The sequence below is a fragment of the Silene latifolia genome, chromosome 5, assembly GCF_048544455.1.
Source record: "Silene latifolia isolate original U9 population chromosome 5, ASM4854445v1, whole genome shotgun sequence".
In the NCBI taxonomy this organism is placed as follows: domain Eukaryota; kingdom Viridiplantae; phylum Streptophyta; class Magnoliopsida; order Caryophyllales; family Caryophyllaceae; genus Silene; species Silene latifolia.
In genome coordinates, this window is record NC_133530.1 from 28,712,784 (window position 1) to 28,740,340 (window position 27,557).

Consider the following 27,557-nt stretch of genomic DNA (forward strand, 5'->3'; position numbering starts at 1 on the left):
CTCCCTCCATTCAACTCCACTTTACAAGTTTCTTTTTTCACGTTTGCCAACGCAACTTTTACACGATAAATATCATTAGCTGTGTATTTGCAAAAATTATAAAAGTTAGATATTTTGAATGTACTCTTAAACACGAATCAAATAAGATCCCACATGAATATATTTTCACTTATGTATCGAGAGAAAATTGAAGTTGAATGTCCGCTTGTGAATAGTGCGCAAAATAGAAAGTTGCAAAGTGGAGTTGAATGGAGGGAGTATCTTGTAACGCTCCAAAAGTTCATTACTTGCACAACGCTTCTTATACAATGTATGAAAGTCTGGTGCAATGCATCCTTTGAAGATGCTGCAAATATTCTACTGCTATGAGCAACTCCTAATACAATGATTTATGACCTTTAATACAATATTACAATACATTTTCACTTATACATTCCTATAATAACTGATTTGATGCATCTTCCTTTAACTTTTCTTTCTAAAAATAGACAACAATAATAGAAATATACCTATTTATTAATAAAAACAGATCAATCAGAATTCAGCCACAAATTACTTTGCTAAAAATCTAAGAAATAGGGAAACAAATAATAATAGCCTTTGTTTTAGCAAATGCTCCTAAATTTAGAGGTATTGCTAAACCTATAAGAGAGCCCTTTCTTCCTCAATCCAAATCAGCCTCAATTCATTGAATAAAACAATAAAGTTTCAATAAATCTTCTAGCAATCCTCCTGTGTTTTCTGCCTCCTAATAATCGCCTTATCGTCCGATCTATTTTAATTTATCCGACGATCATGGGTGGTTGTGCTAGCAGACCTAAGGATTTGGACATCAACGAGCCTGCTCCTGAACCTGTTCCTGTTCCTGTTCAGGCTCCTGCTGTCGAAAACCCCCAGTCTCAGGCCATTGCACAGGTTTTTAATCGTCTAAAACTCGCTTTTTTAAATTATTATAATTTCGTATTAAAAGTTCTATATTATTGTCAATGTAGGAAAATAATGGAGGTGAAGAGAAAAAGACAGAAGAGCCATTGGTAGACCTTTCCGAGTCCACAGGAGAAACTACAGAAACTTCGGAATCAAAGCCAGTTGAGCAAGTGGCAGAGGTAGCTGAGGCCAAGGTCGAGAAGGTTGAGGCCGAGGCTGAGGTGGCTGAGGTTCAGCCAACAACCGAGGTTGCTACCATTGAAGCCGAGGTTGTTACTGTCTCGGAGCCAGAGAAGACTCCTGAGGAGGCAGTAAAGGAAGAAGCCAAGTTGGTTGAGGCTCAAAAGCCAGAAGAAAAAAGTGATGCACCTTCGGTTACTGTTTGATAACTCTATGTATCATGAAATCTTATAATTTTGGAAGAGACACCACTCAAGTACATAGAGTTTTATGATTTTTCGAGTATAGGCTTGTTTTTTTTTTGACTGATATACAATGTAGCGAGCATTTGCATCAAGTAAAAAAAAAAAAAAAAAAATTTATTTAACTTTTTGAATCCTTCTCATATTTGGCTAATATTATCTAAAATTTATGTATTCGGACGCTACAGTCCTTTGCATCATTACCCAAATGACTTCTCAGTTACTGTCCATAGCCGAGATCAAGGTGTACGCAATCTTCCCCTAATGGTTAAAACAGAAAGAGATTATATGCCACCAGTACTTTATTCGGGTTATTTCAGTATACTTCAAAGCTTAAAGAAGAATAGACATTTGGCTTTATCGTCGTTGCCTCTAAAATGATACGAGTACAAAACATAGCAACATGTAGATGTCAGCTAGTTTGAATAGAAAAGCACGTAAAACAAAATCAATTTCTCATTATACTGTTTCTGGAAATCATGACGACAGTGACAGAAAACAAGAACCAGCATTCCAAGCCAGATAAGATACATACATCATTAATTATTGAATTGATTATCCCGTCTCCTTTAGGGTTAAAAATTACAGATTAAGACGTTTTATATCCTTGATCCTTGTAGTAGTTCATGAAAAATTTCTAACCAACTCCTTGAAACGCGCATCATGTGACTAACGTGAATGCAAACTAGGTATAACATTGTAACAGCATGACAGTAAGATACTCCATCTGTTTTGATCGATTATTTGTCGCAATTTTTACAAGAACAGTAGGAATAAACTACTGTAAAGTGTGAACTATAATTATAATGTAACTGCAAAAGAGAGTGTGAGTCAATGTAAGTAACTATGAATACCATCACCCTTATCTTGGAGGGTATTTTCGTCCTTGACAGCTAACGCGACAAGAAGAAACAGTAGGGGATAGCTCACTGTAGTCAGCACCCAGTTCACTATCAGCTGGTTAAGGTAGGATACACTGTGAACATCTACTTGCCAAGCAACTGCTGCTCCCGCGCTCTGTACTCCCTTGTAGAATCCACTGTACCTGTAACATAAAGCAACAATTGACTGTTAAAAGTTTAATGAACATTTAGACAATCAAGTCAGTCTTGGAATTATGATCTTACCGGCTAAGAGTTTCCGAATCATCGGCCAAACTGCCAATAATCCAGTAAACCATGCTTTGGAACATAGCATCTAGCAATCCATAGGAGAAATACAACAGGAATGGACCAGCAAATGCACTACCAGAATCCTTAAAATCCAATTTTTCAGGAACATGATTTCGAGAGTACCTAAGCTGATTAGCCAGACCACCTCCCCAAATAGCAGTCCCAAGCAAACCAACAACTATAACACCGAGAAAACCTCTCTTCCTTCTACTCTGAAAGCTAAAATCCATCAAATATCCGATCGCAATCGAGCCTACCATTTGAGCACCCCAATAGAAGACATTATTAAACCCTCTAGTCCTCAAATTAAACAACTCTCCATTCACATTATTAAACTGGTATGTATAAAAAAAGTTACTCCCCCAAGCTGCTGGAACTATCAACAACATCTTCCAATTCAAAAACAACTTCAAAATCTCGACAATCTCCGTCCCTACATTAGAATACTCAATATGAGTACAAACACTACCATCATCCCTGATCACTTTACTAGGTGGCAAAACACCCAACGACAGAACCGCCCCGAAAGCCATAAAACACATGAATCCAATATAAGTCCCATCATTAACAGAAGCAGCTTCAGCTCTATGATAATTCAACACAAAAGGAATCAAACCACCAATAACACCACCCATATTAAAAATACTCCAAAAAATCGAAATATAAGTCCCTTTTCGCTTAGCAGTTGGATATGAAGTCATGATTGCACCTTGACCTGCCCACAGTAAACCAGCACCTATACCTAACAGTGCACCAGATATAACCACAAAAGTTTCGCTACGATGATGATTATAATCAACAAATGAACCAGCATACAACACATAAGTTGAACATCCTGCAAGTAATGTAAGTCTAGGTCCTAAAATGTTGTAAATTCCACCACCCAAAATGCCGAAAATAGCAAAAGTTATGTACAGTGCAGTGTTAGCATTGTTTGCTGCTGTATGATCAACCTGTCCACCTCCTCCCATGCCTGAAAGTGCATTAAACATACCAGGACAACAGAAACATACTAATCCTATCAGAATAACTTGGATTAATGGGGAATTATACCTAATTTTTGACAGTTTTTGGGGTGTTGATTCTTCATCTTCATTACCCATGTTTGATTAGTGTGATTTTGTGAGTTTTTTTTCAGAGAAAAGTTCTAAAGATTTGAACTTTGATCATAAAACTTGATTATATGAATTGGGTTTCAGGAAAATGTATAAAAAATGTTGAGAAGTTTGGGTGAAAAATAAGATTACTGATATGGAAAAGTATAAAAGATTGGAATTTATACATGTACATATGGTTACAGATTTGAATGAAGATACAACAGATAAAAAGGTCAAATTTGGCCTGATTTAGAAACTGAATATTTAATCAGTATAAAACCTCATTTGTGACGAGTCATAAACTCGTAATTGAGGAAATGTGACAATTTTACGATATAGAGTATTTTTTCAGTCATATGTAACTTGTAATAGTTACAAGAGGGACCAATCGATTAATCAACGGAATAATTGACTAAGATATATTATCATTGGGAAAAGCATCAAAAGATTGCAACTTAGTGGGAAAAGGAGTGATGATTAAGGAATGATGAAGAGTATATAAAGTCAAATGTGCATTAATGGAGATAAACGATGAGTGTCAGACTGGCAGACTTATTTCGGCAATCCTTATCGAACAGCTAACATTGTGATTGTCGTGTAGCTTTGTTCATATGAGTAATTATTATAAACCGTTTAAAAAAATGAAAAGGAGAGATAACGATGATGATCACAAATTTGATAGTGGAGTAAATAGGTTTGGAATCTTATATAGTAGGTGCAGGACCAGGCTTTGGTTTCGTAAAAGAGAGATTGATTATTCCTTGTTTCATCCAAATTTTCTTTGGCTTCCTCGTTCCACCGCAAAACACAAACTATTCTTCCCTAAAAGAATGGAGTAGGATTTATGTGGAATTAGGAATTTAGGATTAGTTGGATTGGGTTGTTTTGGTACTTTTGGATTAGATTGATCTCCACAAAACTGGTTTCTGTACTCTTTTTATTTCAGTTAATTATTGAAAAAAAAGAAACACACATCTGATGATTTATTATCGTAGTTAGATCAATTAGCAACTGACTTTATGTATTTTTTTTCAAACTTTTATAATTTACAAGTTATTTTTGATCTCAAAGCTCAAAATTAACTGAATTTATATTTTAAGCTTAATAATATTACGTAGTTGCTAAATCCCGCACACTATTTTACTCTATCCCGCACATTTTACGCCTTATTTCCATCACTACCCTTCATTAAAAAAAAAAAAAAACCCTCACCACCCTATTATCCCTGACCACCGATCAGCCATCCCCCATCACCACCCTGCGCCAGCCCCAACGACCACCCTACACCAGACCCAATAACCAACACTCGCCCCGTCGAACCATCCATCGAAAGATCGAGTCAACACGCTGCAAATGAACAAAATGCTAAATCCCCTTTTCCCAAATCCCAATCCTCGATCGTTTTTCACAACCCATTCCTCAATCGCCGTTCACCCATTCCAAAATTTTATATTTCACAACAAAAACTCATAATTTCTAAACAAAACTCGAAACCTTTATTATATCTAATCTAATAATAAAAAGTCAAGGGAGTAAAAAAGATCATCATCCATTAACCATTTACCATTATCCATAATCAAGTCATCATCTTCTTTCATCTGCGTTACTCACTCAATCTCACCCTCTCACCACACTCATCCACCATACTGACATACATAGGTACATACCATGCTATCTTCATCTCTTTTCCCCAATTCTATTTCCTCAATTTCGACAAAATTAACAACAATTACACCCAAAATCAAATCAACCTCAACTAACTTTCGCGCCATTTTAAAACCCCCAAATTCGGCAGTTTCCGACACGACCGAAAAACCTAGGGTTTTGCTCAATAGTCTTAGGGTTTTAGAATGGGATAAGTTATGCGACGCCGTTTCTTCGTTTGCCGGCACTTCAATTGGACGTCAAGCTTCCAAGGTTTGATTTTAGTATAAGTCTTGCAATTTCTCGTTAATCTTTACATTTGCTTTTTGCGCAGTATAAAACAAATGTATAAAGTTAGCTCTTACTTTTATCCCAGCTGTACAAGTGTTTAAAAAGGAAACGTAAAGAATTGACAGAGACACGGGTTGGTGTAACTTATTATGTGAATGTTTTTGTTTTATGTAGGAACAATTGGAGGTGCTTGATCAGACGTATGAGGAAAGTTTGAGGTTATTAAATGAGACGAATGCGGCTGTTGAAATTCATAAGTATAGTAGTGGAATTATGGAGTTTGCTTCTATTGATGCTCTCTTGGTTTGTGCTTTATTTTATGTTCATTGGATTGTGCACATTTTAATTTATGTGTGGCGCGATTTGTAGTGTAAGAATTGACCGGGACAGATGGAGTAGTAAAGATCATGTACTCCTTTTGTCTCAGTCATTTGTTTACCTTTTATATTCTTTGTGAGGAGTATTTTAATCAAAGGTAAACAAGTGATTGAGACGGAAAGAGTAATATTTTGCGAATGTTATTAATGTGCATTGGAAAAAATTTGTAGTAGTAAAGATCATATGCTCCTTTTGTCTCAGTCATTTGTTTACCTTTTATATTCTTTGTGAGGAGTATTTTAATCAAAGGTAAACAAGTGATTGAGACGGAAAGAGTAATATTTTGCGAATGTTATTAATGTGCATTGGAAAAAATTTGTAGTAGTAAAGATCATATGCTCCTTTTGTCTCAGTCATTTGTTTACCTTTTATATTCTTTGTGAGGAGTATTTTAATCAAAGGTAAACAAGTGATTGAGACGGAAAGAGTAATATTTTGCAAATGTTATTAATGTGCATTGGAAATTTTTTGGGTGAAATGGTTACATCATTACATGACCAGGTGTTATGATTTTAAGAATGAATGGATGAGAAATGTGGGTGATTGTTAATTGACAAAACTACAAAAGCACCCTGTCAAGCTTTCATATGTCAATTACTCCATTATTGATTGTGTGTATCGCGTAGGTGAGGTCTGGTATTGATCATGTAAGGAGATCCTCACCTTTGTCAGGTCAAGAAGCAATAGCTGTTGTAGTATTGCTACAATTCGCTGAGGCTTTACAATTGAACATCAAAGCAGCAATCAGGGAAAATGCTGATTTGTATGATCGGTTCGTGCCTCTAGTTGAGTCGGTAATTATAAAATGACCCTTTCATGTAACCTATGCTATATTATCCGTAAGTTGTTTGGTTGGAGAGTTTTTGATACTTTTTTGTTCCTTTCATTTCCTCTCTTCTTCGACTCCCTTGCAGATATTGAACTGGGTCATTAGTAAATCACTTGTGAAGTCTGTACTGCGAGTTGTAAGCGAAGATGGCTCCATCAAAGATTCAGCGGTTAGTTGGTTACACATACATTTGATGCTAAAGTTCGCAGTTGTCTACTTTTCTGAAATTTGCAGCTTGTATTTATCTTTGACTAGTATACTTCAAGATACTTCAAGTTCTTTTGATGCTATCTTCACTCCTCTCCAAAAAAAAGTTGTGTGAGAGCATGAGGCCTTGAATTCAGTGCTTCAGATTGAGAGATAACCTTGTATGAGTTTAATGGGTTATGGCTCAGACTAATAGATGAACCATCTCAACCAAAACCTTAAGGTGCTGCTGGAATTCCACTTTGAGAGTTTTTGAGGAGTTTTGAGGTTGCCAGCTCTGATACCATGATAGATGAACCATCTCAACCAAAACCTTAAGGTGATGGTTGAGGCCCAACTATTATAATTATTCCTATTACAGACATTTAAATAAATGGAGGGATGAGCATATTTGTAATTGTACTACAAAAATTAAATGGTGTTAACCAAGAGGATCGAACTTAAGCGTAGTCTAGTAAGCATTTTTATCTGATGTATCGTTTCCGTTGTGTGTACTTTCTTCTTTAAACATTTACGTGGTGACTGGTGACTATTGCTTTTACTGGCAGAATTTATGTTTGAAGACCCCTAGACAATCCTTCATGTCAGCTTGTCTTGATTGTTTGTTTCTGTTCTACTTTTGACCTGAATTTTTTTGCCTCAGAGTGGAAAACTTCAACAGGCACGTTTGCGGGTTTTGAACCTTGAGAGCAAGGTTAGAGCCTTGAACGCATTTAAACTCTTGACATTTCATTTGCCATACAATAATGTATAACAAATTGACAATAGATGGTGTTATTTTGTATAATGTTTACCATGGATAGTAATGTGCTGATCGATTTTGAGTTTTTGACGTTTATAAAAAAACAATTCTGCTTGGTTTACATTACTTGGTATATGTATGGCTTCTTATAATGTACTCCGTATGCAGTTATTATGATTGTCTTTAGCATGCAAAGTCAGGTACGGTCATCCATTGATTTCGTTTAGTGAACTCAGCATATGATGACTTTAACAGCTAGCTGTTTGTCATTGTATCTGCTTTCTGCTTGTTAAACAAAGGCAGTTATTTGTTGGCTTTGCTGAGTTCGTCTTCTATGCATCCACCTTGACCTCTATGGTTGGCTTACCTTTAGACGTGGAAAATGGTCATTGGCGTCGGTTATGTTATCAGGTATGGTAAGGTCATTTGCTGGGTAGTGATAATGAATCATGTCTGAATTGGATCACTTCGGGTTATAGATATCTACACTTTTGTTTTGCTTTTATGTAGATAAACTTAGGTATACTTTCACTTTCGATCAGGTCGTGGTAGGGTTATTTTTGCCAGACCGACTTATCTTTTCATAATCTAATAGAACCGGTTTTTTTCCTATCTCAGTTTGAAAAGGGAAGGGTGAATGAATGTTGATTTTTTTTGGTGTTCGATGTTCCAAAGATGCTTACAAACAATTGTTGTTTGCTTTGAGCTTTTACTTCTCTACTTAATTACTCCTGTTTGTTAATGTTTTTCTTTCACAGTTATATCAATTAATGAATACTCTGATTTCAAACGAAGCAGACAACACAACTTTCTTGGTAAGCAAAATTTAATGGAACTATGGAAGTATGGAACTTTTATATGTTCATGGGATTTTGGTTTACCAACTTGTTGTGGTATTCAGGAAGCAAGTAATGTTGGTGGGAGATGGTGCATCAGGTCAGGAGCAGGCCAAACCACAAATTTCAAGGGGCTACTGCTCTCAAGGTGAGCCTATGAGTTTTGTGGCATTGTACGCTTACCTTTTAGCTTTAGGCTTACAGTACATAACTGCCATAATTCTCTTCCTAGTTGTTCTTTTTGTAGTTTCTATCCAACCACACCAATTTTTTTGTTATTTTAAAAATATCCTATCATGACTAGATCAATAAAAAAATTTGGGTTCAAGGATTTGATGTTGTGTAACAAAAAAAATTAAAAAGTTAGAGAAATAGCAATAAAAAGCAAATACACCAGTAATGGAAAGAAGTCCATCATAAATGGATTCCTTATTTATTACTCGACTGTATTCAATCTTGTAGTGGAGCTGGAGCTGGAAAAGTTATAGAGCCTGTCTCTGCTGTGTTGCTAAATGATGAATTATTAGAAGCAAAAGCATCTGTTGCAAATGCTGAGGCTGAAATTCTTTTGGATCTAACTGAGAAGGTAGTGATGGCCTTGTCTGAAATCTGGATAGTCACACCTTTGTGGAACTGATAACCTGGATAATTTATTGGTGACATTGATTTTTCCTATAATTTGAACAGATGAAACTGGAAGTGGATGACATAGAAAGTCTTTTGAAGAGCATAGTTGAGCTTGATGTTGTAAGTCTAGTTTGAAGTCCTTGTTACATTCATTGTCCTTAATCCTTATAATTACCTGCTTTTGTTGACACACTTTGTGGCGGTCCTGTTTCTACGTGCTTCTCGAAAAGACTAACTCTAAATATCAAGTCAAAATAATTGGAGACCCTGCTAACTTTGTTCTTGATACTTCTTGTAATTGATACTAGGTACCAACTACCTGTTTGGTTCCTTACCAACTGACCATTTTCATGAGACTGGAATTTGTTCTTCAAACATTTTTTCCCTTTGGATTTCTGTAGGAAAATAATACGGAGATTTTGTAAAATGAGGGAGATCAAACTTCACAAGAATTACTATATTGGTGTACGTGTCCAAGGAACAAGAACATCGATGTCATTTTGACCTCATAATCATCCATGAATAATAAATTTATTATGTGTTGACATCTCCAATAAGAATTTTACCACCTTAGTTTTTCATGTTTCGGAAGATTGATACATAAATCATAGAGTCAAACTTATGGTTGTCCTGCGATGATTGTCGAGTGTGATCATGCTTTCACCTTTTTCTTAACTCTTTGTAAACTGTATGTGCCTGAACTGCTGAACTGCAGATAAATGCGAGAGCAAGTTATGGTCTCTCACTGGGAGGGACATTCCCTAGTTTACTTCCACTTGATGGTAAGAATGTTGCATTATCTTCTGAAGGCTTTTCAACAAAGGATAGTTCGTCTAAACTCTTCCCTTCCACTAAGAAACAGTGGAAGCTGTATCTTCCCAAAGCGTATCATCCTCTATTACTTCAACGGCACCGCCATAATCTACTAGAAGCCAGGAAGGAAGTTGCTAATGCCAAATCTGTACGATAACAAAAACTTATCTATCATTTTTTTGCTTTCTTTGCTAAATTTCATGAAAATGGTCACCAGTTAATCAGTTGGGACTCAAACTGTACTTTCTGTAGGAACTCAGGAGACGAAGGCTATATGGAGAAAATTTCAACCAGCAAGGAGCTGCACTTATAGATATAGAAAAGCTACAAGAGAAGGTATACATGCGAGTTGTGAGTTACCGAAGAGTTAACTGTTCTCTGATGCTGATAACTAAAACCATCCTGTAAACAAATTCAATATTTCAGGTTACTCAAGTGGAAAACTCGCGCCCTATTCCTTCTGACTTTCTAATTGCAAATAACACGAGTGTTCTGCTCATAACTGGACCAAATACAGGAGGTAAAACCATATGCTTGAAAGCAGTTGGACTGGCCGCCATGATGGCAAAAGCAGGTCAAATTTTCATTTACAACTCGTGAAGAGTCTCTTTGCCTTGTTTCCTTATACATGCATTAGTTTCAAGTCTGTACCTTCATAGTTTTCACTTCGTAGTTTCTCCATCAATTAACCAAGTGTTAAACAGGTAGTCTGTTAAACCCTTCCCTAAAAGCAATGGCTGCATATACTTTTGTGTGCTGTTTAGCATCTTAGATGATGCGACCTATGTACAGAGTAACAGAAAGAGCTGCTACTACAACTGAAGCAGTTATGCTTCTCATTTTTCTTACCGTGAATCACATAGCTAAAAACAATTATGGCCACTTTTACTAAATGACATCATTTGAATATATGTCAGTTACTTGTAGCTGAAACGGTCTTGAGTACACTTTCAATCATTAATTCTCTGGTTTTATCAACTTGCTTTTTATGCTTTTTTTTACAATAATTTATTAATATTCTCTTGTCCAGCCAGGTCTTTTTGTTTTATGTTCTGAACCAGCACACATCCCATGGTTTGATTCTGTTTTAGCTGATATTGGTGATGATCAGTCATTGTCACAATCTCTATCAACCTTCTCTGGGCACCTCAGACAAATTAGTGTAAGTAATATGAAGTACATGCGAGCAGTCGTAAAATTCCAGCTATTATCTCATTGTCTTGTAATTATTGATATTTAAAGGCCTTCACACAAGTTCACCGATAGTGAATATGAACTTGTAAGCTTGTTGTCTTGATGGTTGTGGTTTTTTCTGAAATGCACTAGATTACACTTAATTATTTATTGCACATAGTTACTTTTTTTGGTCTAGTAGAAACTCTGAATCGCATCACTGTCTGTGGAATATCGTGAGAACTTTAGAAATCAAGTCTTCCATTTTGTCCCCTTTTACGCATTGCCATAGTTCATGTAAATGATTTTACCGTTAAACCTTTATTAAAGCTAGTTGGTTTGACTAAAGAAAGAGGAAGACAAGGGTGATTCAACTGTCCTCGTATATTTTACCATCCTTGAATTAGTTGCCACTGATCAGTGACTTGCGCAAATGTTCCAGTATGTTTAATCCTATTCTGATGTATGGCTCACAGGATATTCAAGTCAGCTGTACCAGTCGATCCCTGGTGCTTTTGGATGAAGTACGTGTAGATTATCCTTTTTATTACTATTTTATTTAGGATCTCACCCCTTTGTGTTTTAGAAAATGCATATCATTTCTATTACCACCATGGACTCAGACTGAGTTGGTTAGAGTAGTGCAAGGGCAAGAGGCCCAAATTTGGTCTTCGAAAAATTTCAGCTTTGCCTTACTGTAAGGTGGTAGTAGAAATGATGTTTGTTTCTTGATTTTAGTGCATCAAGTGTAGGTCTTTTTACAAAACAGTGTTGTCTTCAGAACTAATAGCTTTCTGTTAACCGTGAAGGTTGGTGCAGGCACTAATCCACTAGAGGGAGCAGCACTTGGCATGTCTATCCTTGAGTCTTTTGCCGAGGCTCGGGTTTTACTAACCATAGCAACAACACATCATGGTGAACTCAAAACCCTAAAATACAGGTAAAAGATGAGGGCTCACTGTCAATTTGTTAGGATTCCTTTTTAGAGTTATTATTCTTAAATTCTTCTGTGGCCTGTGTTTTTCGTTTATATGGTCATCTAAATGAAAATGTTGCTCTTGATCTAGATTATCGAATAGATGTGTACACAAGCACTCAGCAAATCTTATTTGTTTGATCACTTTTTATTGCAGCAATGATGTGTTTGAGAATGCATGTATGGAGTTTGATGATATCAACTTGAAGCCTACTTATAAGATACTTTGGGGAGTTCCAGGTTTCTATCCCAAAAAAGCTGACTAGTATTATATTTGTAAATCATGTGCACAATAGTTTGGTAATTATGCCATAACCTGTAACTACCTGATTCCATTGCTCATTTTTGCATCTTTCTTTTCACATAAATGTTCTTTCTTTTTTCTTTTTTTTCTTTTTTTTTTTTTTAAATGTCAGATGTTAATGGTCTAATTCTTTGTTTCAGGGCGTTCAAATGCCATTAATATAGCCAAAAGGCTAGGACTTCCTCAAAGTATCGTGAGTAATGCTTCTGAACTGTATGGAACAGCCAGTGCAGAGATTGATGAGGTAAGAATTTATTCATCGTGCTTCCTTTTGGTCTGGTTTAACTAAATTCTGCCACAAATGGGAGCTTATATTAATATTTCAAATCTTCAGGAACTAAATTAACAGGTTTTCTGTTTTTTGTTTCTTCCATAATAGATGATACATCCAAATTGTTCTTTTTTTCTCACTGTAATCTTGTGTCAATTGAGTGTGGGTCATCAGCTGTCTATATATACAATATTGTGCATGATATACTCAAAACTTACTCCCCACTCTACATTTGTTTTGCTCCGTTTTCTCTTGCCATTGATGGTATAGAGGCCTCTGAGGTAGGTCATCAGGATGTAAATTGTTCGTCTCGCCTTTACCAAGATGAGATTAGCTAAGCTGCTTGTTTTCTCGAGAACCCATAGTTCCAAGTTCTCCAGAAATGTAGAACTGATTTATAAAGAAGTAATGCGAATGTGCGAGACCTTGGTTTGGTTTCAAAATATAAAGTATGGTCCAAGATTCCAATCATCCATCTATGAGAATAACCTCTATCTGTGAAGAGCTGTTTTCTTGCTAGTTGTTGTGATTAAGAGAGGCTTGTTATTTATTTGTGGTGATCTTTCAGGTTATATTTGGTTTGGAAAAGTTCAAGCACGACGTTGAAGAATATGTGCACGAAGCACAGCATTATTTCAAGTGAGAAAATCTTTATCTATTGGCAATGATAGTAACATATCTTCCTGCAATTCATGCTGTATAGTGAGAGGAATGATGGGTGGGGGAGTTCGTTATTCATCGTGAACAATAGGGAAAATTGGTAACTTGTGGCTTGTAAAATTTGTATTTCGTTGAACATTTTGTTTATCAGTTGGGAAGGCTTAGAATTGTTTTGAACGAGAAATGGTTCATTACTTTATATGTGCATATATGTTGTGATCTAGTACTAGTGCATTATCAGAACTCAGAAACAATCTCTGTTACGAAGATATATAGGAATACCTACAATCTGGGATTATCATTAGTTTACATTGAAACTGTTCTACATTCTGTGAGGCTTTCGGAAAATACTAAAACCTTACATAAGCTTCTTTTTCTAATGTCTATCTTGCAGGCTTTCGAGGGAACTTCATGAGAAAGTATTACTTGCCCAAAGGATTATCACTGATCAAGGTTCTGATTTGAAATACAGAAAGATGCAAGAGATATCAGAGCTTACATCTGTTGCACGTTCAACTCTTCACATGAAGATGCGTGAATATCGTGAATCTGCCCGTGTGAATCCCCAGCCTCGGGAAACGGACACGAGGATGCATGGTGCACTTGTTAATAGTCAGCGCGCGGCAACCACAAAGACTCAGACTACACCTTCTCTATCACCAGGTATCACCATCTCTTCTTGTTAAGGTTGCTTGAGATTTCTTGATTTTTTGCTCACGCAAAGGGTCTAACGAGCTGCTTTTAAGTGGAAGGTGCGGAGAAAAAAATTAGAATTCCCAAAATTGGTGATATTGTGCATGTTAATTCCCTTGGAACAAAGGCAAAGGTTCTCCAGGTGGAACCTTCCAAGGAGGAGATAGTTGTTCAAGCTGGTAACCTCAAGTTAAAGCTGAAATTTTCTGCTGTCAAGACCTGACCTGTGAAGAGAGCTCGCTACCTTGTATAACTTGTCGTATTTTTTGGCGGTTGCCATGTTGCCAACAATACTTTCATCACAACATAGATTCCTGGTATGTTTGCAGGTCATTTTTTTTTTTTTTTTTCCAAGAACATATACTGTTTTCCCACAGCTCAGTTTTCTGATCTGTTGATTGCAGTCATTTGCAAATTCATTTTGGATAGGTCATGGGAGTTATATTCACTAGTTAGGTGACAAGCATGACGTTCATGAGGCAAAAGGTGATATGCAACTGAACTCTTACTGCACTCAGCTAAGTTACCAAATAGTCATTGATATTTGGAGGAATTGGAATTAATCCTTTTCACAGTCTTCAGCTTACATGGGGTTTATTAGTCTATATACTTCAAAAAGTTTAGCTCACTGGTCCTTGGGCAAAATTAAACAGACAGAAGACAGAACATCGCAGGAGGTTCAACTAGTAAAGTATACAGAAAATCAGGAATGATGCACAGGGTCTGATAAAAGTTGATAGAAATTTCCGAGATGTAGCAAAACAGCGACTATTCTAGGGTTTTTATTAGGGAAATGAGCTTGTAAGTTATAAGGCTCACATTTTCTTGTGATTGTTTTCGATTGAATGTACATAATGCTAATTTGACATTGACAAGTATATATGTAATTGAGACCACGAATATACTCTCTTCTATACCACGAAGTTTAATGTTGTAAAATTCGAGCTTGGTATATATTTATATCTGATGTCTTATACTCCCTCCAATTCACAATAAACCTCCCATTTCATTTTGGAGTAGGTCTCCTGAGAGACGGTCTCTTAATAAACTTTATTGAGAAACTATTGTATAATTTTAAGAAAAATTGGTACTAAAGGTAATAAAATAGGTACAAATCATGATTAATGATAAAATGGGTACATTTATTATGTAAATAGGTACGAAATTACTATAATACGATCAACAACAAAAGGGGTACGAAATACAAATAAAAGGCTACGAAAGATTGGTCTCTCAAAAACTTAGTGAGAGACCGTCTCTCCCAAGTTTTAGTGTTCATTTTGTCACAAAAATTAAGGAAACACATTACCCCACCATATAATTAAATTTGGACCACACAAATACACTACACCACCATACAATTAAATTTGGACCATACAAACACTTATAAAAAAAGGAAATAGGGAGGTTATTGTGAATAACCGAAAAGGGAAATAGGGAGGTTTATTGTGAATTGGAGGGAGTATTATTCATCTCTTTCTATTACACAAATTTATGAATTTCATAATTCAAGACGACATTACAAATAGAAGAAACAATAAACAGCAATTCTGTTCAACATGGATTGAACATGAACTGCTTTTGCTTTCTTACATGATATGAAAGACACCAAGTCTTCCTAGCTTCTTGTTCATCATTATGGCTCATAATTCATACTGCAGTCGCCATTAGTAATAGCCCGTAACTCGACCGGGAAATCCAGGAAGAAGAGCAAAACAACCAAAGACACACAGCAGCAGAACATCGGTATAGGACCAAAGATCCATAGAAACAATGGAAACGAAAAATAAAAGGCACGCGATCCCAACGACCAGAAGTAGCCTCCCTTATTAACAATCCTACAAACATAATCCACAGTCAAGTATGGGGAAGCAATCTTCTTGAAAGGCACATTGATGAGAATGCTAGCATGGCTGTAGTAGCGTATCGACTGCAAATTCAGCAAAAAGGCCAAGAGAAAGCAAACCAAGATGCTTATAAACTTAAAGGAGTAGGCCATTTCGCTTGCGTCCCCTAAAACGTGTCCAATCACTCGGTCACTCCCTTGGCTAGTCATCACGATAGCGATGACCGAGCTTAGGGTTATGGCTGTTGATGCTAACACAGTAGATGCCATGATGTTGTTTCTCAATGATTGCACTGCTAACACTCCATTATTCTTGTTGTCCTGCCATGTACATTCAATTTTCTTGGTTAGACAAAGAGTTGTCCTAGATATTGTCCAAAGTTCTTGTTTGGTTTAGCATTCGCTTCCTAAGCTCGGCATAAAAGGTAGTCTATCTTTGAGACACTGAGGTAATGTGGCGGGTATTAAAAACTTTTAAATATGACCCGATGAATTATTTTTTGAAAACCGGAAACTTACATTACCTTATACTCTGTAATAGGTTGTGCCGTTTTATTGGCTTTCACTTTCCTTTTAACTTGATGGGTCATGCTATGACCATAATGTGTAATAAAATCGTCTTACACAATATTACGCATATGAAATAGTCCTAGTAGATTAATACGAGTATTAGTGGATGTATGTAAAGAAATAGAAAGAAATAAAATACCTCCATCATAGCTTCAACCCAAAAACGTCTATTAATTGCATGAATTCCGACGACGGTTTTGGTGGGTTGTTTGATGATCTTGAGCAAAAGCAGAGCATGGTACGCCCCCATCATAATTAATCCCAATGGTACCAAAGTATAATCCAACACTTGCTCATTCATTTTAGTTTAAAGGATAAAGGATATTTTCTCAAGTATGTATTAGGGTGAGGATTCCAAAAACTTGGGAACAAAATTATGAAATGATATGTGAGATTAAGAGGTAACTATATATAGGAGGTGACATATGGGAAAAATGTGCTTGAATTTAAGGTATCTAAACTGAAATTACTCAAATCTCAGACACCTTAATTGAAAATTTTCCTTCCTTTTGAAGATTGTAGGTGGCTAAACTTTAAAGATTTAGCTACTACCACTAGCCCAATATTTATTCTATAATTTCTTTTAAGATGGCACTTCTAATTTAAACTACTCCATCTGTTTTTTTATATATGACTTTTTCATATTTCGAAGAACTCCCTTCTCTCTTCAATATCTCTTAAAATATAAAACTAAATATTATGATATGTATTCTCAAAGAGTTTTTTCGTAATGAATTTAATGGTACTATTTTTATATTTTTTGAACAAATATATTTTTGTAAATATTAAAGTTAAAAGCTTACCTCGTAAATACAAAACGTCATATATAAAAAGAAATTGAGGGAGTATTAATCACATTTATAAGCCTAAATAATATACACGTGCAAAGTTGTATACTGATCGCACTACGTTAGTTGTTTCCTAAATTCGATTAAAGAAGTACAAATTTGTACACATCTAATTAAAGAATTATAGTACATGGACATTGGACCGTGCCATTGTCAGATTGCATAACAACTTAGTAAATGTCACTAAATCGACCGCTAACCTAATTTCGGACCCAACTGACAATTACGTACGTTTTGTCATGTATTAGAAAAAGATCGCTTGTGTAACGACTGTAAAAATATGATCGAATAAACAAGTTTGACGACCCCCCTGGCGCAGATGATGCTTCTGAAAAATAATTCTACAAAATAGTGAAAGACTTTCGTAATTTTGAGTTTTTGTTGAACTTAATTTGTACTACATTTATCTATCTATATTATTAAGGAAAGCTTTTTTCGAGCAATATTAGAGTTTTAGAACTTTTCAAAGTCAGAAAACACCTCAATAAATTAAGGGAAAATGCACGCGGTGTCCTTGAAGTTTCGAATTTTGCCCGAAATACCCAATTTTTTGTTTCGGAAAACTTTAAGAGGCTATAACTCGTGTCTACGAGTTCAAAAAGTGATAATTTTTTTTAAATCGATTATCTTTCCGAGAATTACGATTTGAAAAAAAAAAATTCGTATTTGGATCCCGTGGCTAGGAGTTGTTGTACATCAAAAAAATTTTACCGAACAAAATTTGAGTGACCATATCTCTTGGTCACGAATTTCAAACTCGACAATTTTTTTTGGATTTTTCCCATTTGTGCCCTCGTAGTATTCACTTTTCCCATCTGTACCTCTTCGTAGGGCAACTTATTAATCGTGCCCTTAAACTTAATTAGTCGCCCCATCGTAGCTAATCTTAAACAAACCGTCTATTTTAGACGTTAAGTGCCAACCACGCCTTTTGCCAACTAAGCGTCTTCATCGGCGCAAGAACTTGACATATGACTTGGCAACTTAATTATGCCAACAATGCTGCCAACATATACTCCCTCGAAAATACACTCCCTCAAATCGTCATTCAAACACTTCTCATTCAAAACCCTCAACAAACCCTTCACCTCCCCTGTTCATCTTCATCTGCTATCCCATCACAACCTCCAGAACGCTACTCTCTTGATCACATCTTCATCCCTTCAAAGGTGCTCTCTTTCGCTTTCAATTGTTAGGTATGTAATCATCTCGACGGTCTTTCAAAACCCTAAATGTGTTTGTTGCTGCAATATGATGGGTATTAAAAACCCAATTTTTTTTGATGTTTTTGCATGCGAATTTTGATCTATTTGGTGAACATTTTGTTTATATTTAAAACAAACTATAATTTTAATTTTACAATTACAGTTTAGGGTTTCATAAACATCAGATCATTGATATAAAAATTAGGGCTTTTTCCATTTTCCATTACTTTTCTATATTATAATTTGGGGTTATTTAATGAGAATACTCTGAACTATAGAGGTGCTTCTTAAAATACTCCAGACTTTATTTTAACTACCAATAAAATCAACAATTATACTCCTTCTCTTATACTAGAATTGGTTGACTGGCTACCTGTTAAGCAGGTGAACAAATTTTTACACCTCATCCAACTCCTCCTTTTCTTCTCTGTTAAACCCTCTTTTAACCCGTCCCTTACCTCTTCACCTAATCCACCATTAAATCTCTCCCTCTTCTCCACACACTCAAATGCCATTGATAATCCTTAGCGGTGGAACCCATGACAACGGCGAGGAGAAGAAAAGGAGGAGGGTAAATCGACACCTTTTTCAGTATCGTTTTGGTAACGCCTTCAGTATACCAAACCAAGTAGCTTTTTCTGAGCAAACCCACAAAACCCATAACATTAATCAGATAAAGTAGAAAAATATGATGTTTTTAGAAAGAAAGATACCATCTTATGTGAGAAGAGGGTAATGATTACCATAGAATTGATGAACCAGCAATCCCAGTGATTAAACAAGTGAAGTAAAATAACAACAGTCTTAAGCAATGAAGAATGTGGAGAAGAACCCTTTAGGTAAGCAAAATCGGGATGGCCAGTGAGTGATCAAGTGATAAGAGTAGTAAAGTAGATGTCGTACAAAACTGGAAAACGACAGCTTTTCCGGTATCATTTTCGGTATCGTTTTCCGATTGTAAGGGCATTTCCGATATACATTAATTTTTCACTCATTATTCCACTTAACTGCACTCATAGTTTTTCTTCTTATTCTTCTTCAAGTTGTTCAACAATGGCAATTAGGTTTAGTGTAATTTGATTGATTTTGAAAGGGGTTTGATTAATTTGATGGGATCATGGAAAATTAAAGATTACTCAGATGAAGAAATCATGGAATCTTAATTAGTTATCAATCAATTTCCTCAAATTCTTGAATCACATTATATTGTTCAATTGAAAATGCGAGAAATTGAGGAAATTGATTAATTAAATTAGCTGTAATTTAGAAAAGAGGGAATTTTGAAATGTGGAGGATATATTTGAGCGAAAGGAATTGCAAATCAGATAAAACTATGAAAGAAAGAAATTAAGAAAGGAGATAGAGAAAGATAACGGAGAAAAGTGTGTGTAAGTGTGTAACGAAGCCCAAAACAGAATGCGAAATGCAGACACATAAACATAATAATAAACACAAAGCTTGTTATTATTGTTCTGATTAAAGGGGAAAGAATGGGGTTAATGAGGAAGATGAAGACTGATAAATGGAGAAATAATGAGGTAATGAAGGAGGAAGATGAAGATTCATACTTACCTACTACACCAAGTTAAAAAAAACACCAATTCTATTTATAGAGAAGAGGTATAATTGTTGGTTTTATTGATAGTTAAAATAGGGTTTAGAGTATTTTGAGAAGCAACTCGATAGTTCAGAGTATTCTCATTAAATAAACCTATAATTTGAGTGTGGTAGTTGATTATTGCATAATGTATAGTGTTCAGATTTAATTTTGCATTTAGGGTTTAGGGTTTCGTCAAGAGCAAAATTTTGGTCTAAAAGTATGGTTTTTTTTATTATCCCTTTCTTTGTGTATCTTATATTGAAAGTGTAGTAATTGATTATTACATAATCGAGAATATTAAATTGAAATTGAATTATAGAGGGCGTTATGTTTATGTGGACATTGATGATACTGATAGATGCTTACTCATAGATGTTATCAATAACTTATATGATGAGGTAGTGAAATTGAAGGTTCCTCTGCCTAATCATCCTACTCTTGCTTATAGTTTCAAATGAAATCCATAGAGTTGTTGTGTGATAAAGATCTCATAGAAATGTTCAGTAGGTTTGAGGTGATTGATATATGGATTGGATGTGGTACAACACCTTCTACTGTGTTACAATTGGCTAGAAATCTTAGGGAAGTCCAAGAGAAAGAGAAACAAATTGTTGAAATTGAGGAGATGTGGCCAAGTAATCATGGTGGTGTGGTGAAGAAATTAGATGTTTGGAGGAAGATGATGAGGTATGATGTTGCTGAACCTGTAATACCTAGCCAAAACTCCAGAATATATCCAAGAAGATCAACAAGGAATAGTGGAGAGCATGTCATGTCATCATTGAGGACTGTGATGAGTGTTGAGTTATTGCACAATGTGACCAATCCAGGGGCGGATCCAGGATTCAAATGTACGGTGGGCTAGAAAATTTACTCATTGATATTTGTTTTCTTCTAAAATGCCAGAGAAGACATGGAATTGATAATTACACTCGTTGTCGCTCTACCCTATACTTGCTATATTTTAGCGTCATTTTTCGTGATTTTTTAATAAAGAATAATTTTAAATTATGAATTATGAGATTTTATCGACATTATAGTACTTTAATATTTGTGCAATAAATAAGTTTATATAAAACTATTTTGAATAATTTTGCCGATGAACCATTAAAGATATATTCTATCGAGATTGTATTTTATATATACTGTTTGTGATATTTAAGCCAAGTCGGTATATAATCAATCTTTTGGGGAATAACACTATCACCTGAGTAATAAGCCTTGTATTTTTTAGATTTCTACATGGTATCCTTCGTTTTCTACAAACATCAATGATACCCTGAGTTTTTCAATTTGTTCATAAAATACTCAAACTAATAAATTTTTTAGTTTTTGTAACCGTTAAATTAAATAAATAAAATATGTGTAAGATTTACCAAACGCTATTTATGATAAAGGTTTGATAAAGGATCCTGCTCATTCATGTACATGATTTACTCAATCATGTACATAAATGACTATTTTACCCCTCCCATTTTACACTATTTTCAATTTTAATTTACTTAGCCTTTCAATTTTCCCCCACCAACAACCACCACCCCCTCCCCTGCTTGTCGGCTGCCAGTCTCGCCGGTCGGACCCCCATCGCTCCACCCACCCAGATCCCACCGTTCCTTTCCCACGACCCCACCGTCCCAGGCTCGCCCCACCCACCCATTCTACCGCCTCTCTCGCGTCCCTGCACAGCCAACAACCACCGTCTCCCTGGCCGCCCTTACACTTCAACCACCATACGAACCTCCCACCCTCCCCTCTCCTCCCCTACCATCCAACAACCCTTTCCAATAACTCTATAACCCTAATTTCAATAAACTCTAATTATTTCATCAACACTTTAACACTTGTTTGATTGAATTGAAAAAATTGATGCGTAATTAACGAAGTAATAGTTCTTGATCGATGTGAGAATAATGATTAATGATTTAACGATCTTTACTAATTTGGTACAAATTATATTAATTTTTGGAAGGAAGAGAGAAAGGGAGAATTAATTTTTTGTTTGAAGTAGAAGGACAATGAATGGAAAAATTATGACAAAAAGTACATGATTGAGTAAAACTCGTACATGAATGAGCAATGACGTTGATAAATTATCTCCAAAAAAAATCAATAAAAAGTGCAAAAAACCGAACATCTAGAAAAGGCATATTAGAGCATTTTGGATATTTTAAAAAGTTTTCATAAAGTTTTAGGGTATTGGATTTTCAAAAGATGAGGGGTACAAAAAAAATACGAGGGTACAACGTAGAAACATCCATTGCTAAATTATAGCGTCATGAGGAAGAGAACGAGATAGAGAAAAGGAAAAAGAAAAAAAGGGATAAAAAAGAATAAATGTGCACCCAAGATAAGTTTTTGCATGTGCTGCAGCAAGAAATAATACATGAGAAATGAAATAAGATAAGTAGTACGTACAAACAAAGTCTCTTTCACTAGGTTTCGAACTTGCGGACTAAAAATTAAATGGACAAGTATTCTACTACTAGAACAAGTGTATTTCCCTGCTTGTATTCTACACGTTATTATATTTATTTCTTTTGCAGAAAACAGGTTGGGCTCAAGCCCATATAGCCTTTGGGCTAGATCCGCCCCTGGACCAATCATAATGTATCACCTTCCCCTAATGAGGTGATATCACACATCTCAATGATCAGAAGGAGTCCCAGATTAAGATTAACACAAGGTAGTGTCATTGAAAATATAGTCACTCAAAAAACTGTCACACCTAAAACTGTCACTAAAAAAAATCATCAGTCACAAACAAGAAATCAAAAGCCACTGAAAAACAAATTCTGGAGGAACAACCACTATTTAAACTATCCAAATCAACTTCTAAACTGAAAGGTATATTTGTGCCTACAGTCCGTTTTTCTTAAGACCATTACTTTTGGTCTGAAATAAGACGGGTAACATGTCATCATTTTACAATAAAATGTTGTTATTTTTTGATAACATGTTACCATTATTGTTCACATCATTTTCAGGGTAAAAAATGACACTTCTAGTCATAACATTTTGTGAATTAATTGGTTACATTTTCTTAAAAAATGGCAACATTTTATCCGTCTGACAAATAAGACAAAAAGTGTCGGTCTGAAACAAGAATTTGTGTTGTGCCTAAGGTTAGAAGTACTGTAAGCCAAGTTGTTCCCGTAACAAAACAACAGTAAAAATATAACAGTAACAAGGTTACAGTAATGTAACACTAATACTTTAAATAGAATTTTTTAATAACTAAAAAAATATTCAACTTTTTGTAACAGAGTTGCATACTTTTTTGAGATATCTTCCTTTTCGGAATGACATTCTTTCTCAGACTTCAGCACCATCTTTGGTTGTCGCTTTTCTGTTTTTGTCCTTTTAACCGTCGTTTTATGTAATATCCCGGAAATAATAATAATAATAATAATAATAATAAAATAATACTCCCTCCAATTTGCTATTTTCTTCCCCTTTGATATGGGTACAAGGATTAAGGGTACGAGTATATATTATTAATTAACCCTTATGATATTTTTTTTATCCGTTAAATACAAAAATATAGTTAATATCGGAACCACGTATGTATGAGAGACGGACCAAAACGGATAACTATGCTACGTGTCTAACAAAAGCAGAGGGTTTGCATACTCATCAATTCCTGCATTTACGTGCACCTTTGCATGCAATTTTTTGATAAGATTGCCATGTATCTTATTGGCTAAGCTTGGACCTTCTATAAATAGCAAGCCATACGTGAAAATTTTAGAAAGCAAGTTTGGTTTACGTCATACATAAAAATAAAGACACAAGTATAAAAGTAAGAAGTGTTTTATAATATTTCGTAATACAACTTACTCCATATATAAGAATAAGGTATGATTTCGGGACCCTTCGTCGTAGAAATAAGTAATAATATTGTGATTATTGTATAGTATTATCGACCGTATAATGTTATATTATCATTAGGTTACTCACATGTTATATTAATTACCGTCTTATGAATGTATGCTGTGATAAAAGTGTTGTCGTTATAATGTACTATTGGTCAATTGTAGCATTCGGGATACGATTATTGGATTGAGACGACATTATTTTGTCCTATGTACATGGAAGGAGGGGGAGGGGGAAGTATGACCCCATATGAACGATGAGAGGAGAGGGAAGTATGACCCCATATGAACGATGAGGGGAGGGGGAAGCATGACCCCATATGAACGTTAATTATGTTATCCGGCAATGGCCGAGATGGGTCTCAGACCCGAATTTCTTATTTTATGTACATGGAGGTGGGCTTGGCCCGGAGGAGTTTCTGCTCCGTAATGTCTCTCCTTTCAATAATAGTAGACCGGTATAAGAGTGGAATAAGATCTTACATGTTGAAATGACAGGTTATGCATGTCTATTTTATGATTCAATTGTACCCATGTGACCTATCACGCAGCCTTGTAAGACATTATTAAAATATTAAAATGAAGGTAAGTAGGGCCGGTGGAGGTGACCGGAGTCATACTCAGCCTGTGGTTGGCTGATTCCGTTACTTTCATTCTTTTTCAGGTACAAGTGTCGGGGAATGACAAGTGTGAGGAATTTCAGATAGGATCAATGAACCAATAGAATGAATATGTAAAAGAGTTATTAGTTTTTATCTTTAACAGATGTATTTATCTTTATTTTTTTTGTATAAGCCTTGTATTCTCCGAAGGGGGAATACGGCGGTGACGCCCTTGTAATTCCGCTGCTGTCTTTTATTAATAAGAAGAGTTATTTTGAGCAGCCTGTCTGCTTTTCGGGGGCGTTACATTTTAGATTCGACACTTAACTCATCCGACACCTCATAATCCCCATGTGTTTCTTTGTTTCTGTCACCTTCTTTTTTGCCACTGCCTTTGTTGGTACCCTTTTTGCAGTCATTTTCTTGCTCACTTTCTTGCTAATTGCCTTTTTTTGTTGTTTCTGTCATTGCCTCCTTTGGCTCTGAAATATTCGTTACTAGCTACTTCTTTGTCAATTCAACCTTCTTTACAGGTGTTGTTGTTACCTTCTTTTTAGGCGTCCTTGCCTTCCCTACCTGTTGTTGATCACTTTTTTTCTTTTCAATTTGTTTTGTTGGTGTCTTCTCCGTGGGCACCTTCTTTTCCACTGCTTTCACAAGTGACACGTCCTTTGTTACAGTAACAACTTTTGGCAACTTTGTTGATTTTGCCATTATTGCCTTCTCGGTCTGCACCTTTAGTGGTTTCGGCAACATTTGCAACTTTCTTGTTGGCTCCTTTGCTACCTTCTCTGATGGCTCCTTTGCTGCCTTCTCGGTTGGCTCTTTTGTTGCCTTCTTGGTTGATACTTTTGACGCTTTGGGCGACATTGACAATTTTAGCATTGGCTCCTTTGGTGCCTTCTTTGTTGGCTCCTTCAGTGCCTTCTCCGTTGGCGCCTTCGGTGCCTTTTTGTTGCCGTTTGTGGTGCATTTTTAGCTTGTTGTGTTGGCGCCTTTGTTGCCTTCTCAATTTGTTCTGCAGGTGGTTTAGGTGCCTTCTCCGTTGGCACCTTTTTCGTAGGCACTTTAGTTATTTTCAATGACACCTTCTTCGTAGAAGTATGCGTTGCCTTAGGTACCTTAGATGCCTTTTCAGTAGGCACTTTGTTTGTAGGGGTCTGTGTTGCCTGACGAGCATTCTCAATAGAAGCTTTCACTACCTTCTTTGTTGTCGACTTTGACAACTTCTCTGTTTGTACCTTCTTGGTTGGTGTCTTCTCTGACGGTCCCTTCTTATGTTGGGGTTGGTGTCCTTTACAGTTAGTGCAAGGACTTATAAATCTCTAAAAGGATCAAAGGGTATACTTTTGTATCATAATCAGTTGGTCCACGTTTATCAATAACGGTTGGCTTGCTAGATAAGTTTGACGTTATTGTCATACAGATGACGGTGATCAACTGGTCCCTAAAAGTCACACCTATAGGATACGTTTGAGAGATGTGACGGTATGAAAATACAGTCATGTAGATGCCAAATTTGACTAACCAGTTAGTCTGAGTTATTTGACTAATAATTAGTCAAAAATGTGATGTTGAGATATTTTATTTAATACGGATTAAATAATAATGGCTAAGGCGAATTAAGCAGTTAATTCGTAAATTGAATATAAGCGATTTATATTTAATTAAATGTATATTGAATATAATTATACAATATCGTTTTTGTCGGACATGTATTAATGTTTCAACTAATCCGTATTATTAGTTGATGCTTTAATAACCGATAACCGATGACGATTTATAACAAAACCGCGTCATATACATTTTAGCGATTTGCGAACCAGACCATGAGCCAAAAACTAAAAGGAAGTGGAAGCCCACTTCCCTAGGTAGTCCATGGCCGGCCGAATGAGAGGAAACAAAAAGGAGACCCTCTCCTCACTTGTAACCTAATTGTCATTTGCAAAAAGAAATTAGGGTTTTGAGAAAATTGCCTCTCAAAATTCGGATCTCTCATCCAACAAAACCTCACAAAACAATCCTCTCAATATTGCAAGGCAATTAGAGGATTCATTCTAGCACAAGGGCATTTCTCGGACAATCTTGGGTGCAACAATTAGGAGGAGATCTACTTTGATCTCTCATTGCCGAATTGCACTAGGGAGGAGGTTATTACTTAATCTTTATCGTTTCATTATGTTTTTCGTTTATGACTATTAATCACGTATAAAATTTGCGTTATAATCCTTCAATTTATGGGTTTTATACGGATATTACCCCACAAGTGGTATCAGAGCGAGGCCACGTAAATTTTTCTATGTGATTTTCATCAAACGTTTTTTTTGAATCGATGTATTATTGATTAATTTTCATTCGGCACAATTTTTTTTGCCCTCGGCAATTTTTTTTAAATTGCTGCGTTTTTTTTGTTTTGTGCTTTGGGAACCGTGTCTTGTATACACGGTGTTGGTTGTTCTTTGTTTTCATTTTGATCTTTGCATATTGTATTGTAATGGATATTCATTGCAATGTGTAAAAGATCTATCAAAGTGATTGCATAAAATTTCGTGTGGCACAAATTTTTGTCTCGAAAAATTTTTGAAAACCGTGTGGCCTTATGTCACGGCCTGTTTTCTGTTTTTGCTTTAATTTGCGTGCCACACATTTTGTTAGATCGTTCGATCTCTTGTTTTCAATCGTTCTTCACATGTTGTAATTTTAACCGATAATTATTGCAATATGTTGAAGATGTAACAATTGTAGTTTGATTTCTATACGGATTAGATTAAAATTGCAATTGTGTTTTATCAAACCGTTTTGTTTTGATCTCTTGTTGCTCACGATTTTGAGCCGCACAATTTTTTTTGGCTTTTTGATGCTCTCGGCAATTTCAGCATTTAAAAAAAAAAAAAAAAAAAAAATTTCTGGGTCTTATTCACGCCAAATGATGACGAAAAAAAAAAAAAAATT

At 35.7% G+C, this 27,557-nt stretch overlaps 4 protein-coding genes across 7 annotated transcripts; 2 read left to right on the forward strand and 2 right to left on the reverse strand.

Moving 5' to 3' along the window:
- The first annotated feature begins 672 nt into the window (after nucleotides 1-672).
- LOC141657136 (uncharacterized) lies at nucleotides 673-1,549 on the forward strand. Its single transcript, XM_074464271.1, has 2 exons — nucleotides 673-915; nucleotides 993-1,549. The coding sequence occupies exons 1-2, from the start codon at nucleotides 796-798 to the stop codon at nucleotides 1,311-1,313; spliced, it is 441 nt and encodes a 146-aa protein (XP_074320372.1). The 5' UTR covers nucleotides 673-795; the 3' UTR covers nucleotides 1,314-1,549.
- Nucleotides 1,550-2,057: 508 nt separating this feature from the next.
- Nucleotides 2,058-4,233, reverse strand: LOC141657135 (UNC93-like protein 1). The gene is made up of 2 exons (XM_074464270.1): nucleotides 2,477-4,233; nucleotides 2,058-2,394 (listed from the first exon to the last, which is right to left on the reverse strand). The coding sequence occupies exons 1-2, from the start codon at nucleotides 3,622-3,624 to the stop codon at nucleotides 2,181-2,183; spliced, it is 1,362 nt and encodes a 453-aa protein (XP_074320371.1). The 5' UTR covers nucleotides 3,625-4,233; the 3' UTR covers nucleotides 2,058-2,180.
- A 956-nt stretch (nucleotides 4,234-5,189) lies between these two features.
- Nucleotides 5,190-15,038, forward strand: LOC141657140 (uncharacterized). 4 transcript variants are annotated; one of them, XM_074464276.1, is made up of 21 exons: nucleotides 5,190-5,535; nucleotides 5,728-5,856; nucleotides 6,558-6,725; nucleotides 6,846-6,929; nucleotides 7,611-7,661; nucleotides 8,468-8,524; nucleotides 8,611-8,693; nucleotides 9,008-9,131; nucleotides 9,233-9,292; nucleotides 9,888-10,133; nucleotides 10,238-10,321; nucleotides 10,412-10,559; nucleotides 11,020-11,147; nucleotides 11,635-11,682; nucleotides 11,968-12,098; nucleotides 12,292-12,374; nucleotides 12,579-12,682; nucleotides 13,278-13,348; nucleotides 13,764-14,032; nucleotides 14,116-14,379; nucleotides 14,467-15,038. In XM_074464276.1, exons 1-20 carry the CDS (start codon nucleotides 5,287-5,289, stop codon nucleotides 14,283-14,285), a joined length of 2,487 nt encoding a protein of 828 aa, XP_074320377.1. In that variant the 5' UTR covers nucleotides 5,190-5,286; the 3' UTR covers nucleotides 14,286-14,379; nucleotides 14,467-15,038. The 4 variants fall into 4 exon arrangements, with proteins under 4 accessions (XP_074320377.1, XP_074320376.1, XP_074320379.1 ...); XM_074464275.1 differs by having other exon boundaries at nucleotides 14,492-15,038; XM_074464278.1 differs by having other exon boundaries at nucleotides 14,122-14,379.
- A 493-nt stretch (nucleotides 15,039-15,531) lies between these two features.
- Nucleotides 15,532-17,060, reverse strand: LOC141656037 (uncharacterized). Its single transcript, XM_074462992.1, has 2 exons — nucleotides 16,618-17,060; nucleotides 15,532-16,229 (listed from the first exon to the last, which is right to left on the reverse strand). The coding sequence occupies exons 1-2, from the start codon at nucleotides 16,777-16,779 to the stop codon at nucleotides 15,699-15,701; spliced, it is 693 nt and encodes a 230-aa protein (XP_074319093.1). The 5' UTR covers nucleotides 16,780-17,060; the 3' UTR covers nucleotides 15,532-15,698.
- Nucleotides 17,061-27,557: the final 10,497 nt, after the last annotated feature.